This window comes from Neodiprion pinetum, chromosome 4, assembly GCF_021155775.2.
Source record: "Neodiprion pinetum isolate iyNeoPine1 chromosome 4, iyNeoPine1.2, whole genome shotgun sequence".
Lineage (NCBI taxonomy): Eukaryota > Metazoa > Arthropoda > Insecta > Hymenoptera > Diprionidae > Neodiprion > Neodiprion pinetum.
In genome coordinates, this window is record NC_060235.2 from 31176968 (window position 1) to 31191964 (window position 14997).

The 14997-nt window shown below is 41.2% G+C and overlaps 1 protein-coding gene across 1 annotated transcript in view; it reads right to left on the reverse strand.

The window, feature by feature from the left end:
* Positions 1–5317: 5317 nt before the first annotated feature.
* The window catches only part of Su(var)3-3 (lysine-specific histone demethylase Su(var)3-3), a 222566-nt gene continuing 212886 nt past the window's right edge, over positions 5318–14997 (reverse strand). Inside the window, exons 12-15 of the mRNA XM_046624541.2 lie at positions 10104–10396; positions 9800–10012; positions 9522–9732; positions 5318–7083 (exon numbers count right to left, since the gene is read on the reverse strand). Coding sequence (XP_046480497.1) covers positions 6896–7083; positions 9522–9732; positions 9800–10012; positions 10104–10396 — 905 coding nt within the window. The 3' untranslated portion in view covers positions 5318–6895. The remainder of the gene's footprint in view (positions 7084–9521; positions 9733–9799; positions 10013–10103; positions 10397–14997) is intronic.

The following is a 14997-nucleotide window of genomic DNA, read 5'->3' on the forward strand; positions in this document are numbered from 1 at the left end:
CAATCAGGTGAAAAAAATCCCTAAATTGAATACGCCGGAGACGTTTTCCCTGGAAATAGAAGGAGACATCAGTTTACTTGTGAGACTTAATATCTTCAAGTTTCATATCTTCATTTCAGATACGAAATACATAAGATGCAAATATTTCTGTATCAGAAATAATGATAATATGCCAGGACAAGTATAACGACTATCGCGAGGTCATTAAACTCACGAGGTTATTGAACCCGTAACAGGGCAAAAAGCACCTTCTCTCGAACCAGGGATCAGGTTTTTTTATCCGAATTTACGGTCTTTAGCGCGTGATGAGTACCCGAAATTTCATTTATCCGGCTGCAAGTATTCTCAACGTATGAACGTGAATTTGAAAAGATAAGTTTTGTCAGATCATACAAGTTGCTCATGCTTGCTTATATCTGATGTATCACCTTGGATTATATCGCTTTGTAAATATGTATAAGGAGAAGTGAAGTGTTATTCTCAAGCTGAGGTTGAAAAATCAAATTGAAGGTTGTCTGGCTGACTGCGTATAATTCAAAATCAGATATCTTTATTACGTAAGTTTCGAAGCGATAACTTTTCCTACTTTCTACATGTCTGTACCGAAGAAATCTTAAAAAGGTACGTTAGACTGACAATTAGAAGAACTTGATTTAGGCACATCTTTCTAATGACTGTGCAGTGCGCCTGCGCATAACGCAACTCCGCATGCATGTGCGCATCACGTGAGGCCAAGAAATATGAATTGAAATAGGCGTTCGCTGACAGTGAGAACGATATAATTTTAATGCGTTCCTTGATTTTATTTTATAATTGCAGCCTATTAACGGACAGTTAGTGAATTTACAGACAAGGCAACCTGTTCCTACTACTCTGTTATCGAGGAAACTCGCAGATCTTAAACTTTATTAAAATTGTTCAATTTTTTGCTCGTAAGCCAGAACGAAAAATAACATTATTGATGGCCTATATCTTTGCCGTACATTTGTTTTTCTATTTGTAGAGGCATTTAGTATTCCAGACTGTGAAACCATTATCCAAAATATGAATAAAGATCACGTAATTTCGAATATTCGCAATGCACTTGAATTATTCAACTGAAAAATTTTCGTCATTAGGCTCGTCAAAGCTGCGAGTCTCTTCACTGGCTGTAACAATTCGTTCAAATAACATCGTCTGAACTGACGTGCGTACAGCTGCGACTACGAATTCAATTCGCAGAAATTTCAATGAAACGCGAGCGATACAAACTTCGTTTTTTTGACACGTACAATCTCGGGAACTTTTTACAATACCCAGCGGCATATTTTCTCTCTATACCGTTGGGTTTTTATTATTTGAAAATACGAAAGAAACTTCCCAAATATGCCTCTGCTTTCACGGAATATACATACATTTCGGCGTTATATTGATAGATGATATTCCAGAGGACAAAATTCTACGACAAACTGCAAACACACCTCATTCGATTCTATTCGTTCTTGCACAGCTAGCACTGTTCGTCACAACGTTTATTTAACCAAAGTTCCATTTAGCAGATTGCCTTGACTGTTTCAGGATTTGCAGAACAAAGATTTACTTTCTCATAGAGCTTTGAAATCATTTATGCACACTATGCAACGGCAGAAATGTATCATCTGCAGTATATTCAACAGTCATGTGTATTTGTAATTAGTTTCACAGCGCGGTATGAAATGATTGTAGAATCCTTTGGCGTAGATAAACCTTTCTTTGAAAAAAAAGTCGATACTATTCAAAATTATTCTTCAAATTCCCTGATATTTCTTTATTCTCCAAATTTTGAAACAAGCAAATCGAACAGATTCGACGAGCGAATAAAATTCTATGGTAAAAAATCGCCTTCTTAATTATGAACAGTGCAGTTATTGCAGAACTAAACTGATACCGTCATCTCTCGGCGGATCGCGGAACTGTCTCGGCTTTAGACCTGCTTGTCGGTATCGGGCCTTGGGATCCGTAAGCTCTGCATCGTGGTTTCGAGCTTGAAACGAGAACTGACTGACTGAGATCTAAATTAGGCAGATTGCATACAAATTCGACGAATTAACTATATTCTCATGAATAGAATCACAATTTCTGGTCAATTTTAAATCGCATGACTTTTGAATGTTGATGCCTGTGAATGCAGGAAAATAATTGTGTCGAGATACGATATTAGAATCTCACAGCTTCGTTAATACGCTTCGTTCTTAAAAGTTTTAATTGTATTAAAAGTCAACGAATCGAACTTCTATTACTGCAGAACATATTTTTTTGTGAACTTGGCTGGGCATTTTATTTTCTGTTTTTTTAGCAATCTTCTTCGTTATTTAAAACTTTTAAGTTTGAGCCTGATACTAACTGATCGATGTTTCTTTAAGGCTAACAAGGCGTTTTCGAGTAATACTTCTGAAAAAACAGTAAAAATAAATCATAAACAGTCATTAGAGGTAAATTACATCGAGTTTGAAACGTGACTTAACTTTATGGCAACAAATGAATAATTCATGGTAGTTACTTTTATCGACGAGATAGAAATTGACAGTTATTATGCTAACTGAATTCCATTACACTTAGTTGAAGTAGTGTATTTATCTATATATCATCCTAGTGTGCAACACATGAAGTTGAAGACTGTGTATCTTCGTAACTTTACCATGTTCCGCACCGTTCAAATTGCTGTGGAGCGAAAAGTGCCCGTGATTTTACCTATCGCAGAACAAATAGGTACATGAAATTATAATGGTTTTGCGCATGTTCTATTCGTATGTACATAACCACACGAAGTCACAGGTATACTTATTTTATGCTACTCGTGTTACGTATGTCTAAGAATGAATGTATCGCTGAATGGACAATTGACTAGAAAAGGGCGGGGAAGGGAAAAATGAAAAATTCAAGCGTCCGAGAAACTCGCTAGCCAGTTAAATAAAAATAAGCATCTGAGAAATGGCGGCAATAACCGGAGAGACTTCTCCCTATGCTGCGTATACGCATCGGATGCATTCAAGATTTCCGTGCATCCTTTCGACACACATTTCGATTATATTCATAAGATTCTGCGTCTGTGCTGGGTTTCGCTGTGAAATTAATTTTACGAGTTCAACCATATTTAACATTGTTGTTGTTTTTGTTATTCACCGCAGTAACAAAGCGAACCACCTCTTTCACCTGTCTCAATCTAATTGCAATCCTACTCATTTCATCTTTTTTCCGCCTTCTGATACGATTCTGGATCAGGTAGCGAATTCATCTACTTATAATATCGTTTTCCTTCGGCTACAGTTGACTCAATAGAAGCACATTCTTTCAAATACTACGGTGTCTTTAGTAATACTAAACAAAAAATTCGATATTACCGCGCGGCGTTACATTTCGAATAATGAGATGAGTATTTTACATTGTACAGTTGAAATTGCAAGAAAAACGTATCTATGCGTTGCAGGTTGTCTAAAATCTTTTGAAGTAGATATGGAAGAGGTACAGTTGTTAATATAGCTGGAAGTATGCATATTGCGGATAAAAAATCTTTAAATAAACTGAGCAGATTTTTTGCCTTTCTTAGATCAGTTCTATATTTTGATCGATATTCAATCGTAGTCCAGTGACTGAATGTAACAGCAAAGAAAAAATATACCGCAAAAATAAAGACAGACATTCAAGTTAATAAAAGGCCCCATAACTGCATACTTAACACGCTGACTATGGGACATAAAAATCACATAACATTTGAAATAAAGAAGTTGATTCGACGCTAAGACCAACACCGCGATGTTAATATTGTGAGACTCCCTCTTGTGAGAGCCCTCCGCTTCGCCGACTGGATGCACGGGAATTAAAACGACGCTTGTCTTGTCACGTGGGTCCTGCCTCTATCAGATTTCATCTCCGCCATTAATTTCCAGGACGTTTATGGGCCAGTTTCATTCGTTCGACTCCGTTTGAGCCCGTTAACGTCTCCTAGCATTCGTCGCGACGGCCACTGAAGAGTTGAAACATTTAAAAGAGTTTCGGTGGTTGAAACCGAAAACAGGAGTAAAAACCGAGGGGATTCGCATGAACGTGATATTTTGCTGTGAAAATCCGAGTGATCGCTCTTTCAAATACTTGCGAAATGGAAACGAAGCCCAGTTAGAGATGTTTTTAATTTTTCTTTCGAAACACGGCGGATATCGGATATTCGCGTACTTTTACGTGAAAACTTTATTCTCGAAGCTACCCCGATAAGCCGGGAAGATATGCAAGGCGGGACACTTGGCCTTTTGTCAGGTATGAGTTTGTAGGGAGCGAGGCCTGCGACCTTGTGAATTTAATTAAGGTTTTGCGATCGAAGAGGATATCCGCTGCGCGTATAAACGCCTCGGTGAGGTCTGTAGAGAATGAGCGCGTGCATAAAATTGATTAATTGGAATAAAATTCATGCAATAGCACGCAAGCGCATGATTTAGGCCAATTCCATTACACCAAGGAATGCAGAGACGACCCCAGTTTTGTTTGGGCGAGATTTAACAAATTAAAAATTACGACTTTCGAGTCTGGCGGAAATAACATGCGGAGAAAAAGTGGATCAGCATACCTATGTGGACCACTTTGGAAAGGACGACAATCCCTCCCGCTAACCGTGTCACCGTTAATTTTCTCTTCATGGACCGCAGCGCTCTTTGAGCCCCTATATTTTCTGTTTACTTCGTTTCGTTCATATTTACAAAGGAAGGAAAACAATAAGGTGTACAATTAGGTCTACCGGTGAGTAGAAAACAGCGAAGAACTAATAGTCAAAGAAAAGAAACAAGGGCACGTGACAGGGTGAGATGAGAGAATAAAGGAACGAAGGAGAGTCTGAGAAAGGAAAGTGGAAGAAAACACAGGAACGAATAGATAACCACTACCCATCTCATTCAAGGAGAAGTAACGAAGACGACAGTTTGATGGACTGCGGTTGTATCTACCGTAACCAAGACAAACTGTAAATAGCCCCTTTCCTGGCAAACAGCTGAAATTAAGAGTTACTACCAAACCCTGACCGCTATCTCCGTATTAGATTAGATTGCGCTTAATTTTTTCAATCTGATTGGACGTCCGATTGTTTTGTTGTTCTATTGGGAAAATTGTGACAAATTTAATCGTACAAGTAAACGCCGCACGATTTTTTACCACCGCCAGTTACTCGTTCTTCAAAAATCTACAAAAGGCGATACTTACTTGAGGGAAATAAATTTTCATTCGTACATTAATGTAATAGATGTTCGTTTTATGTTCCGTAGAATACAGTTTTATACCATTTAAATTGAATTTGCTTACAAAAACGGAGGGAAAGCTATAAAATTATTTTTCCTTCATGTAATTTTTAGTGTGTAAAGAACGAAATGTCAGCAAAGAAAAGTGTTCCCAGGAATCATTACATATTTACATTGCTGTTTTTCTTGTTAAAAAAATTCGGGAGTCGGATGTAAAAAATTCATTCCTGTAACATTGTGTGTTACAACCAGTGGTTTCGAAACTCGAACACTTGCACGGTAAAAAAATATGATAAATGTTCAACATTGTTTCATTCGTTATTTTTCATTCGATGGCATGCACCAGCGATATATATAACCTGAAAAGTAACGTTGAAATCTATGGAAACGAACTGCTACTGAATTTCTCTACGGAAAATACAGATGCATTTTATATTATAAGTTGACGATTAAAAGTTTAATTTGTGCAGATAAATAAAAATGAGGAACTTTAGAAAGAATTATTAGCGGAATGTGTTCACTGTTTATTTACTCCATTCATTACAGTAGTCATAAATGATTAACACATTCATTGCACTTACAGAATGTGGCCGATTTGCATGATTGATTTATAATCAGTCGATTAGTTACTCGCTGTATTGCAATGTGTTATGTCAATCATTGCAAAAATCACAACGCACGCGCATCGAAAGTGTCCTGCAATATCGCGTATTTATAAATGGACCAGCAATGAAACGTTAACGCCATTTCTCGACGAATAATAAAGGATAATGGAATAAGTACGATGCGTTGAGGTATAATAATAATTAGAAGCAATTAATTTTTAATAACATCTGACACGGGTTTGCTGATCCCTGCGGACAAAAGGACTTTTATACAGAGATTGAGGTAATATTGACATTGATTTTGGTAACGAATCGTAAACAGAAATAACGTCAGCGATCGGATCGCGCTATTTCCGTTTAATAACGAAAAATAAGAAGAATACATGACAGAGTTTAACTTATTATTTGCTTTTGCTCGAGTTTTTTGGGTTCGTCTAATCGGATCAATTATATGAATTAAAGTTCTGTCCGTTAGACAAATGTTTTGCAGCATGAAAGGTACGGGCAAATATCGCTACATAAGAATAACACGTAATGCTATAACTATCTATTGTAAAACTTTGTGAGTTGTTCCTATAGTGAAATGAAATTTCAATACGTAAACGAAGGTAATTAAGACACGGGGTCAATCGACATCCGTACCACCGAGTATAATAGAGATATACCATTGAATCTGGTACAGCATCAAATAACATCTAAACGCTAAGGCAGTCACGTGGTAAGAGAAATACTAGTAATAACGCTATAAGCATAATCTCGTGGGTAAAATACGCCCGCCGTTCTTCAACCGCAATCTCAAAAACGGCACATTCACAAGCATGCAAAAAATACAGGACTCTTATCCGGAGGCAGGTAAAGTCGATTAAAGTCTGCGTAGGACGGACATTCGTCCAAGTTTTTCCGTGTATTTTTATTACCAGACACATCCTAACGACGTTTCCTCCAAAAATGGCAATAAGAACATCAGACGGGAATCCACCTCGGATCTCAACCGGCAAAAACGACCGGAGATCGCGAGTCCGTTGGCGATAAGACGCTTCTGGGTGTCTGGCGCTACGGCGTTCCGCCCGGAGCTGCGGATGATGTCGTAACGATTCCGGCCGTGGAAACGACAGGCGTCGGCTGCGTCAGGGGGGCGTAAGGACATCCGGTGAGCTGGTCAGCGATTCGTCCACCCTCCCTTAGTCCGCTGAGAAATGCACCGTGCACCGTTGCCGGATAGTTGCGAATTGTGTGTTCCCCTGAAACCGGAGGAAGGGATTGAGGGAGAAGCGAACGGGGTGATTTCACGATCGTTGTCGAGTATCCCGGGGTTTTCACGGTGGGACGATAAAAATGAAATCGTGCTACGCCCTGGAAACAAATTATCCCACCTTCCCGACGCGTTTTTGCGTGTTATGAAGAGCGAGGAACGCGGGTCACGTGCAAGACACACTCGTGTATTCCTTCGGGTTGATCGTTATTTACAACCGACCGTTCAAACGTTAATGTCACGCGTGTCCCTGGCTTAAATATATGACGTAATATACCGCCTAATTGGTGCTCACTTAACGCAGCCGGCTCTCCTCCTACGTTGCCACTGCACTAAACCTGCATTATCCAACTTTCGATAGATTTCGGCCGGTTTCTCGTTACCGGTCGGCGGCACGTTCGTTAGTAGATACGGCATGCCACGAAAGAGAGAAAGGCGAAATAATTGAGGAAGCTCCAGGGCGAGATTAGACCGCGGTGTAGGATTAAAGCGGGCAAAGATCCGCGCCGATTATCTTACGCTCGTAAGTCAGTTTCGTGATTATTCTGATTAAAATACACGCTGTAGAATTACTGAAGATATCCATCGTCGTTTGTTAGGATAATTAAAACCCCACCGATCAATCGTAGGTTCACGCGTGGATATGATGATGATGATTCATTTTTCAAGAGAATAATTAATGTCACCTCTTAAAAAGATTTACGAATTACCGAGGAACGAAACAAGAGAAAGATAAAACGAGAAACGGAGGGATATTGCGGGGAGGGATGGGAGTACGCCCGTCTTAATTTGCGGCGAAGCTATTAGCATATTCAGAACGCCGAAGTAAGTTTGGGAAAACGATATGCAGGCGAAACGGACTTCCAGGTTTAAAAATAATTTCATTTCCAAGTATTTCTTTCGAATTCCAATTGTGGGCAACACCTGAAAACTCGTTGTAAGCGATATAAATTTTTCAAACAAGCGGGAGGAAAAAAGAGAGAGAAAATGAGACGCAGATCAGAATCCCGAATATTTTTTTTTTTACCAAAGGCAAAAAAATAGGAGCAGCGTGCGTTGTATTCGTGGAGTATGCGTCTCTTTTGGGGTTGTGCCGATTTCTGAAAGTTGGCCTCGTCGCAGCGGTTGTATAACAAGTTAAAAGCAATTTCATTTTCATTTAGAACCGCACTTACGTAAATGAACGTTGACTTTGTCTTCGACGTTGCATTATTCCAAGTAATTACTATTTATTAATTACCGGGAAATCATGAGGCAAACACGGAAACTCATTGTCAAAACGACAGCTTCACCACTGGTGTGAATTTAATTAAAAGGTTTCATCGTTGCAAGGGAGGCTGCTGCGACGTTCTTGAATATATTTCGGGATCCACGGAAACTGTATAGTTGTCGAAGGCAGATTGTACAAGTTTTATGGATTGCCTGTAGGCCCATAGCATGAATTTCGGAGAGTACAATGTCTTCAAAAATGCAGGGATAAGGAAACATGTTTTTTGCAAGAAGATTATCAAACATCTCCTAGTGTTGCATCGATGCCTGTATGAACACATTTAATATAATCGGTGCTTGTTGCGTGAAAATAGTGATAACGTTATCGAGTTTCTGATGTTTGATGAGTAGCGTCGATTTTTAAAACGATTCTAACTGAAATCTGACGATTCAATGAAAAACATTTGCTCGTTTTTAGATTACAAAGTCTGAATCCCAGCAGTTTCGCCGGAATGAAGAAGGTGAAATCACAAAGAAATTCTGGGGAGATCGATTCGTTTAAAGTTTGCGAGAAAGTCGGGAAACGGTTCGCTGGAAGATCGAATAAATGAATGGCCGACTGATTGTGAGACGGGCAGGAAGGAAGACAGGCGGATGAAAGGTTGATCTTTCTTCCTTCGAAATGATAAAATTCAAAAGGCGAATTATGCAGGTGGGTAATCGCTCGTGAATGTTACCTCATACGTAAAATATTCAAATTTCCATCCAGGACGGCGCGGCGGTAGTTGGTATATAACGTATACCTGTCAAGTTTTTCACGATTCGCTTTTTCCGACCTTTAAAAACATTTATGCTTTCGAGCGTTCTGAATTTAAACGTTCTTCACGATTTGTCGAAAAAAATTCCTAACTGGCTCGTTTTCCGTTAAAACGGCATAATAAGTATCGTTGACGTTGGCCCGGAGATACAATACGAACTTCGGCGATCTATCGGATGGAAATAACGTGACAGTTTAATTCAGCGTTTTGAATTTTATACGATCTCAGTATCTTCGAGTGCATCTCACTGATGAAACTTATACGTACTACTTTTCAGCTCGCGGAAATTCGAGAACAATGATTCTACACCAGCAAAACCAAACGCGTAAGATTCACGTTCCCTGGCTTGTGAAAAACAAAAGAAAAAAAAGACAATAAAACGACGTCACTACTGTTATACCTGCGAAAAATAAACGTGGCTGAAGAGGTGGAGCCCCAGGTGGATGATTCGGAGGAGCTGGAGGAGTGACGGGTGCCGCGAGAAGGTCGTAGTCACTTCCGGAGCTACCGACAGCAACAAAGCTGTAGGAACCTCGTGCCCAAGGGTCGGCCCTCCATCTGGTAACAACGCTTTCGCGTGGCTGAGGCACAACTTGGTTTCCGAATATACCCTGTCGAAGGAATGAGAATTAAAAATCATTACCGTGAAATTCCCGGCCTCTTCGTCGGTCAGTCTACCTTGAGGACGGCGATGCATCGACCCACGATAACGTCGTCGCTAACGTTCTCCATCACGCAAGCTGCCTCGCCGGCAACGAGGGCTAACAGAACCGGAGCTTTGTACAGGTTCCAAAAGAGGAAGAGCTCTCCTCGAGACGCCGTCGTGCTTCCGACGTGACCGAAGAGGTTTGCGGTAGGGTCCCAGAAGATTCGTTCGAAGCAGAGCACCACCTGAAAGCAAATCCCGGATTGTCTAAGCATCCGTTTTTCCGCCCAGCAAAGGCTTGTTGTTCACATTGATCACGATGCTCCGAGTCCTAACCTTGTTGAGGTTGCCGAAACCGAGACGCTGGATCGCCTGTGACTTCCAGTCGGGAAGGGGCGGGTTAAACGCGACCGCCGAAGGTTGGGCCGAGGCTTTCAGGACTCCCAGAGGAAGCGTAACCAGGACTGCGTCAGCCTTGTGGACCGTGTGCGCTGTGTGCGGACTCCTCGAGGGCGCGGCCCAGACCTCGACACCATTTGGACCATAACGAACGGCTCTTACTGCAGTGTTTAGCCGAATGTCAAGTCCCTCTGACAAGGCCACTGGGACGCAAGAATAACCATTGCGAACTAAAACAGAACAAGTTGGTTTTTGTGTTATGTTAAAGGGGAGGAAAATTATGGCGTAGGCAGAGCGAAGAAGATTGTTGATTTTAAATTCACCGGTCGACTTCAGATTTTTCTGTATTTATCGGAACAACGGCCGAAGTATGGGAATATCTTCAGAGGTATAATCAGGAGGGCAGTAGAAGACGTAGGCGGTAAATATTCTTATGTGTTTGAAGGGAAGCATAAGTTAACGTTGGCAGCATCACTCAATAACCTGCAAAAGTTTGCCCCAAAGGCGAAATTCGAAGCGATGCGCACGTCACTGTGCAGTTGTATGGAATATGCAGCACCAACGTGAGTGAGATTGCCATGGTGCCGCATGAGCAGCCGCCCACAGGATCCTTCGACTTGAAACCAGAAGATTTACCGTGCTAGCGTATTTCGAATATTTGAATTACAATTGCCTATGAATCATTACTTCCACGTGAGGATATTCCTCAATGTGAAATACCGATTCTTTTTATGACTCGGACATAAAACAATTTTACACGTTCGAACGCTTACATAAATTCCGTGCCTCTCGAAGATGCAGGAAGCAGTTCTTTCACCCCATGGTCTTTTTTTTTTTTTTTTTTTAGCTTTAGCATATGCGAGTAGTGGGTGCAGGTTCGGCAGCGGGATGATAGAGAGAAGTGAAGAGAGTTACAGGCCAGGCGAGAGGGTGTAGGTTAGCTCGTCTCGATAGAGTTTCGAGAGTTTAGAGAGAAAAAAAGAAAGACCTTTTTACGCCTGCGGCATTCTTTACTGATTTTCTATCAAGAGAACAAACAAATTGTCTACGATTGGAACGAAAAAGTGCAGCAAAAATTGTTCAACAAATGCGCCAAGCAATATTTACCCTAAAATCATACTGACACTCCGTACCGCGGTTATAATGACGGCAATTAAACGTCCAACAAATCGAGCAGAGATTGTGCCACTGTACTCAGGCGGTACTCTAACGAGAATCACTTTCTTCAGACGTATCGTCCCTGAGGATGGAATTATGCAACAGTTAATCAAACTGACTGACCGTAATTTCAACTAAAAACGAAGAATCAGTCCAGCAAAGGCTTATGAATAACGCAAACGTTACTGCTTCACGAAATTGTTTTCACCAAAAGTTCTCCGATGCTCATTGTGAGACGGAAGAGTGATGAGTGCATTGCTTGCAAAACGGAACCAACATATTTCGATGCAAACCTCACGATTTATCGCAATATGCTTCGGTACAGCATTTGATAAGTTTTTAATGCAAAGTTGGTAAAAGTTTTGCCAAGGAATCGCTTGTACGTTGCGCTATATCAGCAATTAAAATTGCCGCTAATACACCTACGGCAGTACGGCCAGGGTACACCGTATTATTCTATCGGTGGTCTGAAGCGAAAACAAAGTGGTCAGTGTGAAGGTGAAGTTCATACCATCTTGAGTCGACGGAAGGTTGTCCGACGAGTCAACCGGTCAGACTTGCAATCACTGGGAGTCCAGAGCGTCCGTTGATGCCAGGTTATATACTCGAGGCAGAGTCCGGTTCGGAGTACCGCAACGACTCTACCAATGACTCCTCCGTATCAGATCTACGCTGATGGACGTGCCGTGATTGATGTACTGTTCACACACCACACGTCCATTCCATTTAAATAATAAACGATTATTAGACTGGAATACGAAGCCATTAGAGATCCAGGGGACTCGGATGCCCAAAGGTCCAAAGGCTCGAAAAGCCGGCAGTAGTCGCACCCGACCATTCGGAGACATTCGAGACTCTTTCTTTACTGCTCGATTGCCCCTCGGATACTTTAGATCGTTATCCAAGCTCAGTCAAGAAAAAATCCGGCGGGTGTCTGCGCGGCTCGGAAGCTCCTGACAACTGATTTAGAACGAGGTTTGAAACGGACTGTACGTAACGTTACACTGGAATTTTGCGTTCAACGTGCTTACGACGAGGTAAAGTGCGATACTAGCGCAATCCTTGGCAAACTTCAGACCAATGTGACAATTCGTGTAACTTGTATCCGAGTAGTTTTTATCCATCGCTGCGCCATGATGAAAGTTCATCATTTGAAAAAATGGGTGGAGAGTGAAGAGTGATTGTTACAATGAAGTTGGCTTTATTTTAACCTCTTCAAACCGAAGTGGATACATTAACGTCTCCTGCTTGGTTAGTTTTTTTTTTCAGATCTGCCCTCGAGGATAGAAGTTAAGTAGGTATCGAACAGGTTTTTCCTTTGAATAAGCCGATAATCTATCCGCCCTACGATGCACCATGTAATACCTGCACTAGTCTTGCTTCTTGAAAATTACATTTATCAATACAATATTATAAGAGTAAATGTATGCTCGCGTACCTACGAGCGAATTTAAGCAAATTTCAATTGATACAACTTAGAAAGACCGGCTGCCAACAGGTGCTGTACGCATATGCCTGATTCAGCGACTCGAGATAAGGTGGGTGTGTTCGGCATTCGGTCCATATAAGAACATACGTTTTACGTGTGCGAAACTGGGTTTATATGTGTTGTAAGTAACAGTCAAGTTGTCTAAAAATAGGTACACACGCAGGTGTGACGCAGTTAGAAACCAGGGTCGTACTTTGGAAACATTTTTAGTAATCAAAAATGTTGAAAAAAAAATATCTTTCAAATTTCCTGCCACGATTGTGTATAGTCCGATGCTAGTTATGACTATTTGTCTAAAATTAGGTCGAACCAAAGAAGAGTTTAAGAAAAGCACTTTAAGTAAGTTAATCTAAGGTAGAACGGAGATTAATGATAACGTACGCGCTGATTGGTTTTGAATTTGCAATCTTCTAGCCATGTGAGTTATTGTGAAAGGCTAGAGCGTCATGGTAAAAAGAGCTGCGTAAGATAAAGTTGAATAAAAATAACAGCTGACCAGTTCAAGCGGCATCAAGATGCAATATTAAGCCTTTTCAGTTACAATTACAAACTTAAATCTGAACTAGGAAGTCAGTATTATCGTAATTACATGCAAACGCATAGTAAGCGCTCTAATCATGATACACACGTGTCTCTGCTCTGGTATTAATTACGTTGATGGCTATTACGAAGCCGTACCGACGGATATTCCATGTCAAATCCCATTTCGTTAATTCAAATTTATGCGTATAATCCGTCGAGCGTTGCTATAGTCGTAATTTAAATTAGCACGGTGGGTACAGTCGGTCTTGTTGGTCACGCCGTTAGCAAGGCCTGTAAGTCCTGGCTATCCGGATCCCCTCGTCCGTCACGACAGCCATTTTGGTTATCAGACATAATGGTTACAGGAATAATCAACCCTTTCGGTAGGCTGGCGTTTATTGCCAAAGCTCTTTTGCGGACGTTTTAAACCTCACAGTGGCTACCGTGTGGTATGATTTGGCGTGATTTTCAGTAATTATCAATTAGATGCCTGATTTATTGCGTTCCATTAAATTATAGAATGGTCTGCAATTAACGTCCGCGGCAATCAGTAACCGTATTTGCGGTCCGTTCGATGCAAACCGTCCGAGTGCTTCTGTATGGTTGAAGAAAAAAAAAATGAGAGAAAAGACCTGCAAAGGTTTATCGCGGGGAAAAAGGGTTAACCGAGTGTCGAAGTATCTACCTCGGAACGTGCATCATGGGTATAACCACATGGTTTACAACCACATTATTCTGCGAATCAACGAATGATTTTACTTTTATCAACTACCAATTTAGGTGTACAGAAATATCGTGAACTCCGGACGATTTTTGTTACGCAGGTATAAAGCACAAGGTTCGTACGGCTTGTCATTGAGATATAAGAACGTACGAACAAAGATGATAGTAAGAATATCCACCTCCCGAAAATTGTGATTATCGATCAAGTTACTCTTTATCAGTGTTGCAATTAGTCACAATCCAATGATGCGAAACTCAGCTGGAGGTTCTGCAGATCTCTCGTGTGTATCTGTTGCTCAATCACATTTATTGTCCGTGAACAAGGCACCGATAAGAAGCAGGGACTGTTCCGGCCTCGCCACCCTCCGTTTGCTGTGTTTGATCTTCGCTCGCAGTATATTTCGATGCCGAGTCGAACAATTTGTATGCCGCGGTGGTTTTCAATTTACATTTAAATTGGTTGCTTATGGCGTTCTGTCGCTCGACGGGAGTCGAACTCGGGCACCGCGTAAGGGAACAGTCAAATACTAAAACATCCAAGTGGCAGAATTCTTAACGGGTTCGACGAACTTTTGTTTTTACCAGCAGTCCGAGTAGTCGGTTAGTCTTCTGCGATCGTCAGCCGTGAGCCTTAAAGCCGCCTAATCGTAAGCTTCCAATAGAACAAGACTTATAGACGAAAAAATTGAAAGCTCTCAAATTTCGGCCGTCGTCGACTCGTCTATTCACTGTGTATACCTGTAAGCTCCCATAGACGATTATCAACACTGGTCTATTCGTTCAACCGTATCACGACATTTACGAGTATATCATGAACCAGGAGAGGCGTTCAGTTTGCTAGGATCGAAATGAGGAGAAGGTGCTGCATTCGCCGGTGCGCACGTATGTCGTCACCTCGGGTCAAGTCATCTCCTCCCGTTTCTTACGAAAGTGCCTGCG